Here is a 17462-nt window from a genome sequence, read left to right as displayed (position 1 = left end):
CGTGGAACATATAGTATAAAGATTTCATACTGAATAAATGATATTCATTGAGCCAAAAAAGGGAAAGGGAGGAATTTACATGTCTTAGCTACATAGTCTGAAATACAAATATGCAGAATCCATGACTGGAGAAAATTTGTCAAACATGTTCTTCATCTAGTTTATTTTTGTTGTACCAGGAGATAACAGGTTTGAGTCATGTCTGCCATACTACGGAGCTGTGGAGAGACCAGAGGTGCGGGACTTATCGGCGGGGACTGAAGGTCACAGACCAAACTCACATGTCAGCCTCCGTCCCGCGCCAATAACAAGTGTGAGAATAGTGACACAGAGAGACGGACACAGAAAGGAAGTATAATGTACAACATTATATATATACACCACAGCAAAGCTGTATCTGAAGTTGAAAACCAGTCCTAAGAGGTGATTTCTTTTCATAAGGGTATTCATACAATCAAGGGATAAAGAGGAGGTAAGGGTGTTGTAGGTTCTTGATACTTTGGGGAAGAAAGCCATTTTCTGTTTAACACCAAACTAAATTGACCTCAAAACTCTAGAGGAGCTGCATCGCCAGCTTCTGTGTGAAACGTGTGTTACAGAATGCTTACACTCAAGAGCAGTACGGTACAGAAAATGTCCTACAATCTACTGCACACTGCACAGGCCTCCCCGGTGAAGGTGTCTATTGACAGCACTTTGTCTACTGTCGGGCTGACTGGTGAGAATCCAACTACAGCAACTATAACCAGTAGGCCACTTATCAGTCTGCTTCACCTCTGAACATCAACCAGTCACAGACTCATTGTGCCCTCGAGGGGAGAGCTAGGGCACACTGTGTCTCCCAAACTCACTGTAAACGAGACAGCAACTTTGGTTACAGTTTTTGTTTTTTCAGCTATTTATTATTTATTAAAAAGTACTCCCCACCCCCCCACCCATCCAAGTGCAGCACAGTCTCCCAACCGTGGTGCTTTGCTCTGTGTCATCCAGTCGGCATTCATGTTGCAAGTAGTGTCACTTTGTCGGCATCTCTCTGATTTGTAGATCCACCACAGCTCTGTGATTACCCCTCCTCGAGCGAGGCACAGAGAATGGAATCTGAAGGATTTTCATAAATTAAACACAGACAGTCACTTGAACTTTCCTTGCCCTGTTACACACACAAGCCAGGTTACCAGGGAGGAGGGGACTGGGGATAAAAACCCCAAGAAGCGGAGCCACGGCTCCCTCCAGCTGTCATGACTGGCCGATCAGAAAGAGTACATCACAGATAACATGAGAAACCAGCGAGTTCATTAGGGGAGACACTGAAAGGTCGAGCAGTCGGGACTCATGTAGTGTGAACTCCGAGTGGTTCTCCTCCACCTTAGCTAAGGCGTGCAGGGCCCGGGCCGCTCGCCGCATCATGTCCGGGCTTGTGGGTTCGAAGGGCATCCCTTGTAGGTGTAGTAGAGAGCTCTGGCTCTGTTGAAGCTGTGTGGCAGCCAGACTGTCCTCCAGAAAGCCCAGCAAGTTGCCCACACTACCCTTCTGAACAGCGATCGCTCGAGCTGCCAGAGTGTCACCCTGGGCCAGATTGGCTAGTAGGACTACAGCCATCTCCCTACAGACCGCAATCTTCCTGTCTCCAATTAGCCGCACCAGGTTCCCGTAAAGCTTCTCCAACCGACTGAAAGGTGGAGTGGCCAAGATGAGGTCCACGTTGTTGTCTTGGATGCTTAGTTTACTTAGCGTCTCCAGGACCAGTCTCTGAGGTGACAAAGAACCGTGGGGTCCCAGAGTAGGGAAAGGGTCCTGGGCCTCTGCTGAGGGGCAGACCGCCCAGTGAAGGAGACCGTCCAACAGAGGCAAGCAGATGCTTTCGGAGAAAATGGAGAGGTCCAGCTGACCTGAAATATTTGCCAAAGTGACCAATGTGTTCTCCCTCAGTAGCTCCAAGCAGTCCCACCACCATTCATTCCTTTGGCCCACTCCCTCATCCGAATCCTCATCCTTCTCGTAGGTGAGTGGAGCCTGTTTGCGCTCCGGGTGCCGGTGGTGGAGCAGTATCAGTCGGCCCAGTATAAGCAGCAGTCCTGGATGTTTGGACATCTCGTGGTCATTGCCTGGCACGAAGGAGAGGCTGCGGACAATATTTGAGACACAAATGCAGCGCCGGGCTAAAGAATCCTGCCAGTTAGTCAGTGCAATGAGCGGCCCCTCATCTTTACTGTGAGGCTCATCCTCCAGGATGGTGCCAGTCTGCTGTGCCTGCTGGGTTAAAAAACTGCCAGAGGAGGGAATGGGTCTGTTATTCTCCTGGTGACTTTTAGAGACTCTCTCAGCTGTCTTGGACTCACAATCCATCTTCCTCTCCTCCTCACTGATCAGTGAGGAGCTGGACTTGTCAGAGACTGCTGATCTTTCTGAAGAAGAGGTTTCTTTTGGCATTTCTTCTTCATCTTGAGGCTTCCTTCTTTCCTCCTCGGCAGGTAAACCATTTTCCCGTATTTCTTCTTCTAGGACTCGTCGCTTTAGTAAAACTGGTGGCACAGGTATTCGTTCTCGTGGTTCCAAGAAGGCTTTGCATGGTTCAAAGTGGGTCTGGATGTGTTCTGTTGAGTCACCCCCTCCTGCACTCCAATGAAGTAAGCCACTGTCAAACTCTTGAACTTTCCCGTGATTATTTGACTGGGCAGCGGTAAATGGGTCTTTCTTTCGTACCACCTTCAGGGGAAACTTGTCAAACTTGCTCGCCTGCCTGGGTCTCTCATGGGCAGGTAAGGTGTGCAACGAGCCTGTCTGATCAGATGATGAACCTTTGCTCTTCTCATCCTGACCTTGAGAGTACTGCTTTTGATCTTCCTCCTCTTTCACACGAGATGGCCCCTCCGTTTCTCGGTCTTCCTCTTCATCATCATCTTCTTCCTCTTGTTCCATACCATCCACCCGCGGTTCCTCTTCTTCTGTTCCGTCCCAGTCTCGTTTCAAGGCATCAGGATCAAGTAGTGTTCTCTGGCCAGGCTCGCCGACCTCATATTCCCGCAGAATGCCAAAGATTTCAATGAGGCAGCGTCGGAAATACTCAACCACCAACTCTAATAGACCAGGCAACTGAAGACAGAATAGACAGAAAATATTTAGACAAGATCACCGTGCAAACTGATAAAAAATATCATTAGGGCTCAAATTGTGTCTCACCGTGTTCAGATCAAAGGTGGAAATACTGTTGTCATCATACAGAAGTATATTGATGGTATCTAAGGCCCACGTACTTTCAGCCAATAAACCAGACTTTAATGACATCATAACTCTCCAGGCCTCAGGGGTTCCTAAAAAAGTCAAGGAAAAAACAAAACAAAACAAACAAAAATGCTAAATTAGTACTACTACTCTCAGATCAATAACTTATAACTGAGGACAGCTGCAGTATTAGACAGTACTGTGAACAATAAGTGGTCAATATCTCAAGCTGCTTTTAAATTATAATTTTTATTCATACCAATATCTTTCATGGTGAGTCGCCGACGTGGTTTCAGGACAGGAAGGGAAGCTTCTACAGAGCCTGGGGGAAAAGGCATGTCTCGCCTTATTAGAGGCGACTGCACTGGAGGGGGCACTATGTGTGAGGCAGGCACTGGGGGACCAGCCTTCTGCATCTTCATTACTCCATGCATATAGGGAGATTTGCTAGGTGATGTCCTGCTCTCTATGGGGCGGGGCATGGATGCTGGGCTGGACACCTGTGGAATGTGGTTCTGCACCCCCTGAGGGGGCTGGTAGTTAGACTGTACTGGGCGAGGCATAGGTGTGCCAGGCCCAGCTGGACCATAGGGAGGCTGCCGAGGACCCATCTGACCCCCCCACTGGCCATCGTGATTCATGCGTTGTTCTGATGGCATCAGCTCCTCTGCCCGATTCATAGCAGGGTAACCGGGTCCCTGGGGTGGACCCCCAGGGCCACCCTGTCGGGTGGGGTAGTTCTGATAGTTCATATCTCGAGGTCCCTGCCACATGCCCCCCTGAGGACCCTCAGGGCCTGACTGCATCATCTGAGGGGGCATGTTGGGTTGTGAATTGGGCCCTGTTGCTCCCTGCAACCGTTCACGACCAAAGGGAAATGGGAACTGATTGCCGGGCCCGGGTGGACGGCGATCGGCACCAGGGTAGGGCCCACTGCTGCTGTACTGGCTGTATGACTCCTGCTGTCCTGAAGAGGGTGCAGAGGCGCCTCCTTGTTGCTGCGGCGGTTGCTGCGGCGGTTGCTGTCCACCAGGGAAGGGTCCACTGTACTCCGTCTCATGACGTTTTGATGGTGGGTAACCCCCTTCCACTGGACGCTTGTAACTCTACAGATAATAAGGTACAGATAACAAGATGCATTTATCATTTACCATTTCAACCAAACTGTAAAATGAATAAAGTTGTTCACAAAAAAGACAGCAGCTCCATCAAAGAAAAATAAAACTGTAGTAAAAGTTATAACCTTCACATTATTTGACATATGCGCACTGAGAATGCTTGGAGTTGGTGTAGTGCAGATGGATCGTTTACCGGTTGTTGTGGGTACATTCCAGGCTGCTGATTTGGGTAAGAGCCAGTAGGGGGCGTTCCCTGTCCAGGATACTGATTACCATAGGAATCATGCCTGCAAAAATGATGCCTATTCAGTTTGACCATGAAAATCTTATGCATCTCTCACCAAATTAAGACAAGCCCCACTGAAACATAACAGCATACATCAATGAATGAACACCCAAAAGGCAGATTCCTGCAGATTCCTACAGAAATCAATTCCAGTATATGTGATCTCTTTCATACTCATCTTTGGTGTTTCAATATGATTCATTCTCCTATAAAACAATTAACTTGTTATAATATAAAGATTGTTTGTTAACTGTACGTCTCACTACTTGGTGAAAAATACCAGCTCAGAGAGAATGTCAGTGGGATTAAGACAAAATACATTTAAAATCAATCCAACTGTCTGACATACACATTCACATAGAATACAACTTAAACCAAAAAGCTGTGAACAGTAAGTGAATATTTACCCAAACATGACCAAAATTCTTAAATTAGTGAAGTGATTATGTTCTAAATATTAGTCAAAATGATATTTATAGATGTTTTGACACAGTACAGTGTCTAATGACACTGTGGACCGTCTTTGTAATGAGACTGGAGAGTTTTCTGAAAACCTTTTAGGAATCAAAGGTTATTTAACTTTTACAAAGGCAGAACATTTGTTTTATATAAAGAATGACTAGTTCCCCACTGACAGTAGCTTCAAACCTAAAAAGCTGGCCACAAAGTGCTTTGTGAACTGACCGTGGCTGCTGTGGTGGGAAGCGATTTGGCGAATACATCCCCGTGTCGGCGTTGGCAGGCATCATCGGGTTTGGCTGAGGAACACCCGATCCCATGTTGCCTTCTGGGCCCATTCCTTGTTCTGACCTGGGAAAAGTGGAACAATACACATAGTGTGGTTTGTTTCATATTTTGCTTCGTAGAGATTATGCCAGACCATTTAAAAACAAGAAAAAAAAAATCAATAGGAAATGTTACAAAGCACAAGGTCAACACAAATACTAAGTGGCTCTCAAGTGCATGACTACCAACAGTGAAGGAGTATTTCTTGAATGGCCTACTTTAAAATATCCAGTTTGATAGGAAAATATTAACAAAAGTGACAGCAGTGAATAAAAAGCCTCAGACAGAACACTGTAATCCAAAATGCCAGCACTGCATGTACAGGAACTAACAAATAGGAAAATCTCTAAGGAAGAAAGTGAAATACTGTTGGCAGAAAGCACGTTGTTGTTAATACAATAGATTATGACACCTGTGTACCCATTTAAAGCAAGAAACCTATTCCAGGTTGAAGATAAACTACTACTGTCACTTACGAGCGGAGACTTTTGAAACCTGGCACTTGTCAATGTAGCTACTGTACAGACAAAATATTGGTACCATCATATAAGTGAGCAGTATCATATATAAACCAATAAATAATACAACCAGGGGAAAAGGACTGCCTGTCTTCTTGTGTTGAGTCGCATCTCTCATTGAAGGATGCATTTGATTCTTGTGACCACATAAAATTCAATTTACTGGGAATTTCTTGAAATTCAAATCAAATCATCAATTCATTCACCGGACAATTTTTTTTTATTGACATGAATGGGAACTTTGAGGTTTGATCATAAGAATACCCCCTTTTTTTTTTTTTTTTTTTTTTTTTTTTTAAACCACCTGTGTTCAAGGACCTTTTAAATGCTGCCTTTCCGTTCACTCAGTCTTACCTCCTGTCGTAGCCTGGTCCATAGGGATACTGCTGCCTGGGCCCCATTGGCATCGTGGCCATGGCCCCAGGGGGTCCTCTGTTGAATGGAGGCTGTTGCTGTTGTTGTTGAGGTGGCTGCTGGGATTGGTCACTCACCCCGCTGTTGGGACCCTGGTTAGCAGGTAGAAACTGCTCCCCAACTGGAAATACATTGAAAGTTGAAGAGCATTTAGAACTGATTAAGTGGTTAATTAGCTGAGATGAACAACACATTCTATTCAGTGTGCCCACCTTTCCGCATGTTACTAAAGGGGTCTTTGTTGGGTTCGTACGGGCCCATTCGACCTTGCATGTCGGGTGTGTTCATGCCAGGCTGATAGTTGGAGTTGGGTGTCATGTTCTTCCTGGGGAAAGCTGGGTCGCTTCCTTCAGAGAAGGGGTCCTGCAGGTTAACGCTGCTCCTGGGAAAGAAGCAAAAGGGTGAAGGATTAGTTTCACTAATAATAATGTCTCTTGAAAGCAAAGAATCTTTGGTAAAAATCTTAAATAAGAGTCACCTGGATCCGGGCGGCATGGGGGGCATTTGGGCATGAGGAGTAGAAGCTGGAGTAGGAGGCTTTAAGTCTCCCCCCTCAGCCATAGAGCTGCTGGTAGACTGGGGAGTCTGAGGACCCTGCAGAGAGCCTGACCCAGCTGTGGAGCAGACGGACGCTTCAGTTTGAAATAAGAGAGGAACAGATAGATATGGTATATAACTTTAATAACACTGCAAAAGAGCAAGGTGGCATTTTTGTAGGCTTTAAAGTTCAAAGAGGCTGATTATTGAAGGGCAGGCTCATCAGAAAAGGTGACATGAGTACAGCTCTCACCTGGAGAGGGTGGTTGGACTTTAGCAGCTTGGTTCTTTTTGTTGTCTGTAAAGATCTCAGGAGGGGGGTCTTCACCACGCTCAATTTTGCACTCAAAGGCATACAGACACTGGATGTACTGTTTCTTTAAAGAACTGGCAGCACTGCTGGATGTACCCACATTCAAGGAAGTGGCAAGATCACGCCATTTCTTATTCTTATTCACCTGACACACACACACACAGACAAAATAAGGTGATTAGAAAAGAAAGCCAACAGGGAGAAAGCAATACATTTATTTTGGAATTCATATTGTTTCAAAATTCAAAATTAACCTGTGTCATGCCTCCAATCTCTTTGACTGACATATATAGTCGGAAGAGGTCGAGGGGTTTGCGTCCAACAGCAGGCAGGTTAGTCATGCCCATAGATTTCTCTTCAATAAAGGCCAAATAACGGTCCACCCACATCTTCCTGTCTGGCTCTGGTCCTAACTCATACAGATGTGTTATCTTTTCACTGGTTGTGGTGGAAGAGTTGGACTTCTGTTGAGTGTAAGAAAAGAAAAAAAAAAAAAAACAATTTTAAAGACAAAAAAAAAGTCATCTGAGGTGTACAGATTTTCTAAGTGCTGCAAAGATACTGATTACATTTAGTAGAGAGGTTACCTTTGATTTGGAATCTGGCTTGGGTGTCCCACTCCCATCTACTTTGTTATTCATCTTATTGTTCATCTCTGGACTAGACGCCATACCTAGGAACAATTATAGGGGTTGAATTTGCAGTGAAGCCTCCACATTTAAAAAATGAACAGTAAGTTATGCTGTTACGCCTGTACAACGTACCGCTTGTGTTATTGGCCATGTTTGGCCCCATAGGATAAGGTGATCCACCTGGAGTGTTCATCATTCCAGGCATACTGTTCATTGGAGGGCCATAAGGTGGGCCAGAGCCCATCATGCCTGGAGATATGTTGGGGTACCCAGGCATCCTGAAGTAAGGGGAAAATATTTTATCTTATATGTACAATTGGGACAAGATACTATACAGCCACTTCATATTTAGACATGAGTGATAAAACCAGTAGTGCTGTGTCTGGTGAATAAAAGGTGGGTAATTGAGGATCTACTGGTAACCAACCTGTTGTGCATGGAGTTTGTGGCAGGGTGTTGCATGGCTGAGGGATCCTGGGGCTTTCTGTTCATTCCTGGTGGAGGACACATTCCTGAGCCCACCTGGGGTGGCATGTTGCCCATATTGGGAGGCATGTTTGGGCCCATGCTAGGGCCCATATTGGGTCCCATATTGGGGCCGTAGGGACGTGCCCCCATTTGATTAGGAGGCATCCTTCCTGGAGGCATGCCAGCATATGGAGGCCCTCCACCCTGGCCTGCCATTGGGTTCATTGAACCCATGCCAGGCCCAGGGTAGTTGGCATTAGGCATGTTGCCGTAGCTAGGTTGCCGGGGATAACCTAAGGAGGAGATTATAAGAAGAAAAAATATGTTAACTTGATTGCAATTGAACAGTACTGTGGGGAAAAAATAAAAATAAATCACTCCAGCACCTAGAAGTTTCTTGGTTTTCATAATTAAAAGTAGACAGTCGTTTGCTAAAGATCTGTGTGAGACAGACTTTTCCTTACAGACTGCTAAGCAGAGAGAGAGAGAGCACTATGCAGCCTGAGCAACAAGCCTTTGTCACAGTTTCAGCTCTACTGACAGGAGGCTCTGCTACGTCAGCTGACTCTCTGCTTCACAGCTATAAATAGCTGCAACAGAGTCAGAGGGAGGGACCAGCGATAGCACGGTATTCATATGAGGCATGGAGATATATTCCTAAGGATTTTCTGATGGCACATGTGAAAGTGCAAACTTTTAAGACAGACTGTAAATGTAGTGGAAACCCTTTATTAATCATTATTTAAGCTTTGGATACTCCATCTTGAAAGAGAGAGAGAGAGAGAGAGAGAGAGAGAGCGAGAGAGAGAGAGAGAGAGCGAGCTAGCGAGAGAGAGAGAGAGAGAAACCAAAACAGCCTTCTTGTAAAGACAAACCAGTCCACAGACAATTCAAAAGTCCAAACCTTGAGGGCCATATTGTCCTCCCTGCTGCCCGTAGCCACCCATGGAGTTGTTCTGCTGATATGGGCCCATCCCAGGGTGCATCTGTCCCCCAGAGGACTGGCGTGGTGACAGTGCAGAGGCTGACTGGGGTGAGCCGTAAGAGGGCATCTGAGGGTTTCTCTGCATAAACCCTAAAAGAGACCAAGACAAAGCCTCAGATGCTACAGCAAATACTCGACATGTTAATCTCAAAGCAGACTTTAGGCAGAAGAATACCTCTGTCCTGGGCCATAGGAGACTGGCGCATTGCTGGGTGTAGGCTCCCATCTGACTGCACACTTGATGGCCTGGGAGGCATCTGGGTCCCTAAACAGTAATAATTAAGTTAAATTAGTGAGAGCGCAGGGAAGGTACAACAAGTGGCTGCCATGTTTATTCCAATTTGAACATAACGGCTGATCTTCATTCTTAAACATAAATAAAACTACAGAGTTTTGCAAGGCTATACATTCTTAAAATGGCATCAACACATCCTCCACCACAGAAAGATTCAGAATTGGATAATAAGTGAAATTAATATTCATGTATTTAGGTTGAACCACAGGATACAAAATGTCTTCCACTGCTTCAAGTTTCTGCATTGCTTGTTGCCCATTATTGGCCCAGAAAAGCCTTCCAGTCTAGTTGTGATGTTATAAATCCATTCAGACTTTAACAGAGGGCAGAAGAACTTTCCACTTTCAGCAGACAAATTTCTCAAACTCTGAGACAAGCATGAGTCGTCACAGTGAAGGCCAAACATCCAAGAGAGATAACAGTGACCCAAAAACTTGAGAGACTTGCAATTAATGAATCCAGAACAGCAGAGAGCTCATTTACAGGTGAAACTTTAAGAAGTACATAAATCTAAATATTCAGTTAGCAGACCCTGTCAGACAACCCACCGAGAAAGTCCATATGTATTCAATTTTTGCAAAAAAAAAACTATTTGCACCTTTTTTCTAGCTTTAAAGCTGATTGGGAGACATTTCCAATAATGGCAAAGATGGTTTGATGATTTGACAATGCCAGTTATTTCAAAAAAAAAAAAAAAAAAAAAACCCCAAATAATTTCACTTCCTGTTAATGTCCTTCATTATAGACAAATTTCACCAGAAGGCAAAGGTAATTTGACAAAATATTTGAAAAAAAAAAATGCATATATCAACAGCTCCTCTAAGGATTTAAGCAGCAGTGGATGGTAACCTGGCATCACTGATCAGACATGCCAGAAGCCTGTTGATGATCATGTGCCCCATTTAAATGTGAGGGGTCAGCCCACCTGGCATGTTGGCAGGTGACAGTGGTCCTGTGCGGGATGTGCTGGCGCTGGCAGGGGAGCCAGCCGGGGAAGGTGAAGGCCCTCGGATGCCTGGCAGGTGTGGAGACGTGTGAGGAGAGAAGGGCGACTGAGCAGGGTTGCTCTGCTCACCCTGGCTGCTTGACACACCTGACGTGCTCACGCCGGGACTCAGGGCGCCCTCTGTACCGGTAGGCAGGTCGTCGATGGACCCTGACAGGTCCTGAAAAACACATAAAGAGGAAAAGAAGGAAGAAGTAGTAAATGAACTGCATTATAGAGATAAAGGAAAAATGACTCACGGGAGAAAAGATTCACATTTTGTGCATTTTCACACAGTCACTCTATTCTTTTGATTTGTGAACAGTTTCCCCTTAACTTTTTACAGCCTACATGGGCAAAATAGCACCACATCCGGCCTACAGCGTCCTAAAAACAACCCACAAAAATTTAATAAGAGCACCAAGGAATCCAGAGGCGAATGACTGCAACGAGTCTGTGCTGCTATTTAAATCGATTCCATTCCAATGTGTTTTTGTTCAGTGACATACGCAGCGGTGCATATCAGACACTTGGCAAAGTTAGACCTTAAATTAAATGCCGACAAAGAACTTAGGTGGGTTTTTTTATATCAATACTTTCATTGCAACCTGTAAGCATGTTTTACTCTTATCCAATGTGTGGCCCTTCACTTACTTTACCTAAGTCAATATTGGCCTCGGAAAGGGGGGGGGGGGGGGGGGGGTGCTCACCCCTGGTTTACAGTAGTAATGTTTACACCGTATATTAGCTGTAGTATCAGCATGCTGCAATTCCTTCCTTCTGTTGTTAAGACATGAGTGGCAGAGATACAAACACACACACACACACACACACACACCCAGAGGCCTTTGTCCTTATTTATCTTTTTGAAAGAAAAAGTGAGTGTGCATTAGTGCCGGGGGTTGTCATGGTTACCAAGGTTTGTAGGATGTTAGCCGAGTCAGCATGTAGCGCCAGCTCTACCATGTGATTTCAATACACAAACAAACTGCCATGATTCATTTCAGATGAAAGGGCATTTACAAACCTGTAGTTTGAGCCAGACAAATGACAGGAGCGCTGCATTTTAGTTCAGGTGAGGTTAATATTCAGATATTCATATTATGTTTGTTTGATACGAAGGAAAAGTCTTTTAGACAGGTGACTCAATGAGTGCACTGTAGGTGATGTCATCCTACATCATCAAGGCTTGCACAGGTAAAAATCAAATTCTGCTGAATGGCAGCAGGTCAGTGTGCACTTTAATGCTCTATATGTGCATATTTATATCTGGTGGCACCAAAGAGCTCAAAAGAAATAACAGGAATATCTGTAGGTTGTTACTATAGGCTGGAAATCAATCATATGCTACAAATAATTACAGAGAGAGAGAGAGAGACAGGACAAAAAGGTCCAGTACAGAAAGCTTTTCTGTACTGGACTTTTCAGTTTTCAATTTTCCTTTTTTAAAATGGAAAATTGAGAACTGACCAAGGACATATCCAAGCAATGATATGATTCCTCGTGCAATCAGGCTAAAAATCTGGCATCACTTAGGTAGATTGATAAGACCGCTTTCTAAACAGTTCAAGAATCACATGCAGATTTTGACTCGATGCTACAAATCACCAAATAATGTCTTTGGTCCATTTGCCTTCACACCCCAAACAAAAACTGATTATGGATGGAACCAGACTGAAACCATGTTTTTGAATTGTCTCGGTTCAGCCACTCCATCTGCACGAGCGTTCAATTGTCAGATTTCTTATCTCATTTACGCAGCACCTTTCTCCAAAAACCATCAGCCACATAGCTGTGTCTCAACAGCTGAAGAACAGCAGCACACAAAGTCGAAAAGCACTGAGGACAAAGAGCGAAGCAGCTACAGCAAAGAAAATTTTTCAACATTACCATCCATGATACAGAATAAATAAAAGAAATAAAGTGCTGTATACCACCTTGTTTTTGAAAAGCGGTAAGATTAACATTATGTGTAATAAAACTGCAAGCCAAGTGTCTAAAGCAATAACATTTAAAAATTTTTTTTTAAAAAAGCCCCGGCGGTGTTATAAGAAGCATAACTGACCGGAAGGCTGGAGGGGCGGCCTTGACCGTCCTCTGGACCAGATTTAGGCTGAGTGGATGGAGGAGCATTGGACTGAAATGAGTCCTGGGATACCTCCTGATAAACAAAAGAACGTGTGCTTAAGTATACTGCCAGAGATACAGAACCACACGCAGAGAAAAATCATTAACTAAGATGAATAGGATCCAAGACTGAGATTGCTACCTGCTGCGGAGGAGGAGGAAAGCGCTGATAAGGTGACTGTTGTGCTTGCTGCTGCTGCTGAGGGTTCTGCGGGTAACCTGCAGGCTGCCCTGGTGGGTGCTGGCTATGTCCTGGTGGCTGCTGTGGATGGGACTGTGACTGCTGCTGCTGTGAAGGTGGCTGCTGGGGCCCCTGTGTGGATCCTGGGTAGCTGGACTGGCCTTGCGATACAGGGTTAGCCTGGGAGCTTGGTTGCTGTGGGGCCTGACTGGGAGGACCCTGCTGCTGCGCGTAGGGAGACTGGCCAGACTGTGGGGCTGAAGGTTGAGAATAAGGGGGCTGTGACTGTGGGGGCCCTTGGGATGGGCCTGGCAGTGGCCCCTGGGACTGTGGGGGCATGTGGGGCTGCTGATAGGATGGTCCTCCCTGGGTGTGGGGAGTAGAAGTCGGAGGAGGATGGGGTTGCCCTGGGTAAGGTGACTGGCCACCAGGTTGTCCAGGTGGAGGTTGTGAGTACGGGGTTTGTTGCTGACTTGGATGAGGAGCCTGGCCTGGCTGCCCATAATAAGGTGCCTGGCCCTGAGAGCCATAGCCTCCTGGTCCCTGCTGGCCATAAGATCCCATCTAAAAAAGAATATACAAACAAATTAAGGCTTCAAGCACACTAACAGCAATGAAAGTTAAAACAGGGATTTAAAAGGATAAATAATACCTGTGGGCTATATGGCATGCCACCCATGCCTCCAGAGGTCCGGCCCTGCATTCCCACTGGATATCGCTGGGGACCTGGTGGGCCATAACCCTGACCGGGGTAACCAGGCCCTGGTTGTGGACCTGTAGAAGGCCCTTGCTGTGACTGTTGACCGTATGGACCGCTTGTTCCATATGACTGACCCCTCATTTTTCCCATTGGGTCCATGGAACCAGGTGGCTGGACATGGCAAGAAGATAAAGTAAATTCAGTCAATAACAGCACAACATAGAAAATCAAATCAAATCCTACAAGTTACAATCAGACCTCCTCACACAAATAATTGTACTAATACAGCTTTTTCTTCAAATACTCTAAAAGTCTTGACTGTAGTGAGTGACATTTTCATACCTGGGAGAAAAAAAAAAACTCTAGTGAACAGGCTTTTTTTCCCACCTTATTTCCCACGGTCATTACCCTGATTTTTTTTTTTTCTTCACCTCACTTTGCCATAGTTTCGGAAGTCAACAGAGCTATATATATCTACTTTCGAATGGAGGGCAGCCTGCCCAATCTTAAACATATCCCAGCTGTGCTCCTGTTTTGAGTCTGGTCCAAGTAGTTTTTTTTTTCCACCACCCTTTCATTGAAGGCAGTTTGGCTCTGGATGAATGACACCAGAAATGAAGGAAATAATTTCACAACAGCTGTGGAGAGTGAAACATAGTCTATAACCTGGCAGATAGTATGAGCACTATTCAGATTTTTAAAAAATGTGTCAAGTCACATTTAGGATCTCTTCTTCCCTTCCCCATCAAAACTGTGTCACACTATAAAAATTAGGCTTTCAGTGATAATTGCATCCCAAGATGATCTACTTAGACAAATTTTTTGCATTATTTTAGGTGAACTCCCACACGTGCTCTCTGCCATGAAGAGCATCCTCAGCTCAACAGCAACCCTTTGCCCGAATCATATGCAAAAAAGTCTTATGTGACATTTTGCACATCCGAGATAATCAAGTAAAATAAATAAGAGCGGCACATGGCTAATCTGCATAAGACAGAGAGGAAACTCCCTTGGCGAGTGAGAGATGGTGGACTGCCTTCTGATTGGCTTGGGGGGAGGATTGGGGGGGAAATTCTTTGCAGTCAAACTTGTGTGGCATGCCAGACACAGCAGCAACAAGAGCATGCCCACACACACACACACACATCCTGGTGGGGAAAGCTCAAATTTGCCTTTTACTACTGCGGCATGAAGAAAAAAAAAAACCCCAGCTATGTCCATATATGGGAATATCAAGGATGACAAATAAAGTGTTGTGTAACTAAATAAGAGCACAGATAGCCACGTTGTTGTGAACTTTGAAGTTAATTCACCACAGACATTAAAACACTAAAGAAAACTACTTATAGCACTTTTGAAGTGAATAAGCTGCACCCAGAGCACGCAGCTACACATTTGGGGTCTCCCACCCTCTCATTTTTGGTAAATACTTGCAAAAAATAAAGAAAAAACTATACATCCACACATTAATCAGGTCCCAGCTGATCCAACAGTAGACAATTTTGCAAGTAAAAAGCAGAGCTGAGAGAAGAGAAGCAGAAAAATCTCTGGTGACCCTGTGATGAGTTAATGCTATGTGCTCTTATCAGCAATTGTTGCCTTGCATCACATGTAATTATAAATGGCCATGAGCAGCGGATGAGGAGCCAATCAGATTTCAGCTAGCATGTCAACCCAAGACCAACTATCTCCTGGCTCTGACAGTAGGATTTTACCTCCACAATTCAAATCCCAGTGCAAACTGCTGGCTGCATTCAAGTCACTCATAAAAGCAAGGATGACTGTTTACAGGCTGCGAGCATGCGGGGAAGCCGAGCAGCTTTTCAGCATAGGGAAATGCATTTAACCAATATCTGACCTAAACTAACAGTTTTAACCTTTCCCTAGCAGGCAAATGGTAATATTTATGCAATTTAAACAGGACCAACACACGTCCTTTAACTAACCGCGAGAGGCTCATTCGGCACGAAACGCATTCCTTCCGTCATGGCCACTAAATTACAGTTTATCGCACAAGAAAACAATACAAACACGAAAGTATGAGCAACCGCCACAAACCTACACGTATAAGAACACGTATTATATCTGTGCACTATTTTGCGGATGTATTCGAAGCAAAATTCATTGCAAATTCAGCACGCAAAAAGGAGAAGCAAAGCTATGAGAGAAAAAACGAGCCGTTGCTCTTCAGCGACTATTTTCGCCCCTTTTCAAAGTCGGGCCTTCCTGACTCCCTGAACCGTCCTTACATCGTTTCAGCGACTTATAACCGCTTCAAGCGACGCTTGTCTGTTGCTACATAGCTTTATAAATACGTTAAAACAACTCTTATTTAATGGTGTGGTGAAAAGAAAAAAATACACACAAGAGGCAGCCATTTTAGAGTCTTTGCGAACTAGTATCAGACAATGGCTGGCCTGCTACGTTGAGAACTAGCTAGGAGAAGGGAAGGAGACGCGCTAAAGCTTGTATCTTGTTCCTGTTTAAATGTGTTTTACCTGGTTTCTTGCTAATGGCTGCCCAGCACTTCCAGGGCTCATAGGCGATGGGTGATGGCTTCTTTGTTGCCAAGCCGGATTGCTCCCTCCATACTGAACGCTACTGCCCATGTCTGCTGGTCCCTTACTAGCTCCTTCTTGGCTACTGTAGTCGCTAGACGGATAGTTTTGATATCCCCGCGTTGAGCTAGGGGAAGTTAGGAGCTTGTTGAGTGTCGGTGTGGATGTAGGTTGAGGATTTCCAATGTTATATCTCTGATTACTATAAGATCCAGCCATTGCTGTGGGTCCTCCCGCTGGTGGCTGCTGCTTAGCTGGTTGCCCCCCAGCTGTCGGCGCCTGGGCGCTGCGAGGGGAGTTCATGGCGTACGCTTGGCCAGGATACGGAGTTCTGTTCGGGAATGGGTTATAATTGTTAAACTGGTGGTTTGAAAAGCCGTGGTCGTGGGAATTAGGTTGATAAGGGTCCATCATGTTGCTCGACTGCACGACCGGACCCGCAGCAGCTGCCATGCCAGGGCTTTGTTGTCCGCCATGTTGATGAAAAGGGGCCCGACCGTAGTGCTGACTGTATCCGTACGAAGGTGGGGGAAAAGCGGCGCCGTGGTGATGTACCAAACCGGGGTGGTTATTTCCCTCCGGTCCGACAGAGTCATTCTGGGTATTATTGTTAGCCCTGGGCGGGTTCCCATTCCCGTTCTTCATCTCAGGTTCCCCTCCTCCCCCTACATTTCCACCGTCGGCCCCGTCCTGCAGATCCCCCCTTCCCGGCGATCCGCTGTCCAAGCCCGGCTGCTTTTTGTCTGACTGCTTCTCTCCTGGAACCGACTCGTCCTTGGCGTCTCGATCCGGCTTTTTGAGTTCGGACGGCGGGCTAGTGTTAAGAGTGGCGGCGCTGGCGACCTGAGCGGCCATGATATACCCCCCCACCTCTCTCTCCCTCTCTCGGCGAGTCAGTCACAATCAAAAGCTAGCATTGAATATAAATAATTGTTTAGAACCATTTATCCTTGTGCCGATGCATTCCCACCCCTTATACCGGACCGAATCCGGCCTCCATCCTCCCGGTTCCGGTTCCGTAAACGGGTTAGAGAAATGATGGAGGCTCCATACAATGCGTAAAAAAAGCGACAGAAATTGTTGTGGGAGTTGTGTTACTGAGCCCGGGTAGAGGCAGGGAGCGAGCCCAACCAACACGAGGCTCCGCTAGATACAGCCATTTTACTGAGCCGCACGGATGGCTGCAAAACGTGGAGCAGAACTGCCCCAATGCGGACTGGATTTTTTTGTCTTTAGAAAACCTCACGTTGTCCCCCCTCCCTCACCCCCACCCATAGGTGGAATATTTTCTGCACACGACGAGAGTCTTAATGTGCGCCCAACTCATAAACAATGCA

At 45.7% G+C, this 17462-nt stretch overlaps 1 protein-coding gene across 3 annotated transcripts; it reads right to left on the bottom strand.

The window, feature by feature from the left end:
* Window positions 1–943: 943 nt before the first annotated feature.
* On the bottom strand, window positions 944–17275 carry arid1aa (AT-rich interaction domain 1Aa). 3 transcript variants are annotated; one of them, XM_030749412.1, is made up of 20 exons: window positions 16066–16980; window positions 13520–13738; window positions 12829–13431; window positions 12625–12720; window positions 10500–10740; window positions 9455–9544; window positions 9199–9369; window positions 8254–8587; window positions 7959–8104; window positions 7782–7867; window positions 7449–7658; window positions 7135–7339; window positions 6823–6976; window positions 6557–6726; window positions 6285–6465; window positions 5311–5436; window positions 4534–4627; window positions 3482–4328; window positions 3181–3311; window positions 944–3093 (listed from the first exon to the last, which is right to left on the bottom strand). In XM_030749412.1, the coding sequence occupies exons 1-20, from the start codon at window positions 16978–16980 to the stop codon at window positions 1237–1239; spliced, it is 6876 nt and encodes a 2291-aa protein (XP_030605272.1). In that variant the 3' UTR covers window positions 944–1236. The 3 variants fall into 3 exon arrangements, with proteins under 3 accessions (XP_030605272.1, XP_030605273.1, XP_030605274.1); XM_030749413.1 differs by lacking the exon at window positions 12625–12720 and having other exon boundaries at window positions 16066–17275; XM_030749414.1 differs by lacking the exons at window positions 9199–9369; window positions 9455–9544; window positions 10500–10740; window positions 12625–12720 and having other exon boundaries at window positions 8254–8577; window positions 13064–13431; window positions 16066–17274.
* Between the last annotated feature and the right edge of the window lie 187 nt (window positions 17276–17462).

Source organism: Archocentrus centrarchus, chromosome 16 (assembly GCF_007364275.1).
Source record: "Archocentrus centrarchus isolate MPI-CPG fArcCen1 chromosome 16, fArcCen1, whole genome shotgun sequence".
Lineage (NCBI taxonomy): Eukaryota > Metazoa > Chordata > Actinopteri > Cichliformes > Cichlidae > Archocentrus > Archocentrus centrarchus.
Note: the sequence above shows the minus strand (reverse complement) of the source record. Positions and strands in the feature narration are given on the sequence as shown.

What these genes read in the sequence shown, in the direction of transcription:
- arid1aa (XM_030749412.1), bottom strand. Translation starts at nt 16,980, where the DNA reads ATGGCCGCTCAGGTCGCCAGCGCCGCCACTCTTAACACTAGCCCGCCG. An exon ending in GTCACCTGCCAACATGCCAG is followed by an intron (nt 9,545 to 10,499) that starts GTGGGCTGACCC and finishes ATTACTGTTTAG; the next exon opens with GGACCCAGATGCCTCCCAGG. An exon ending in TCCTATGGCCCAGGACAGAG is followed by an intron (nt 9,370 to 9,454) that starts GTATTCTTCTGC and finishes GGTCTCTTTTAG; the next exon opens with GGTTTATGCAGAGAAACCCT.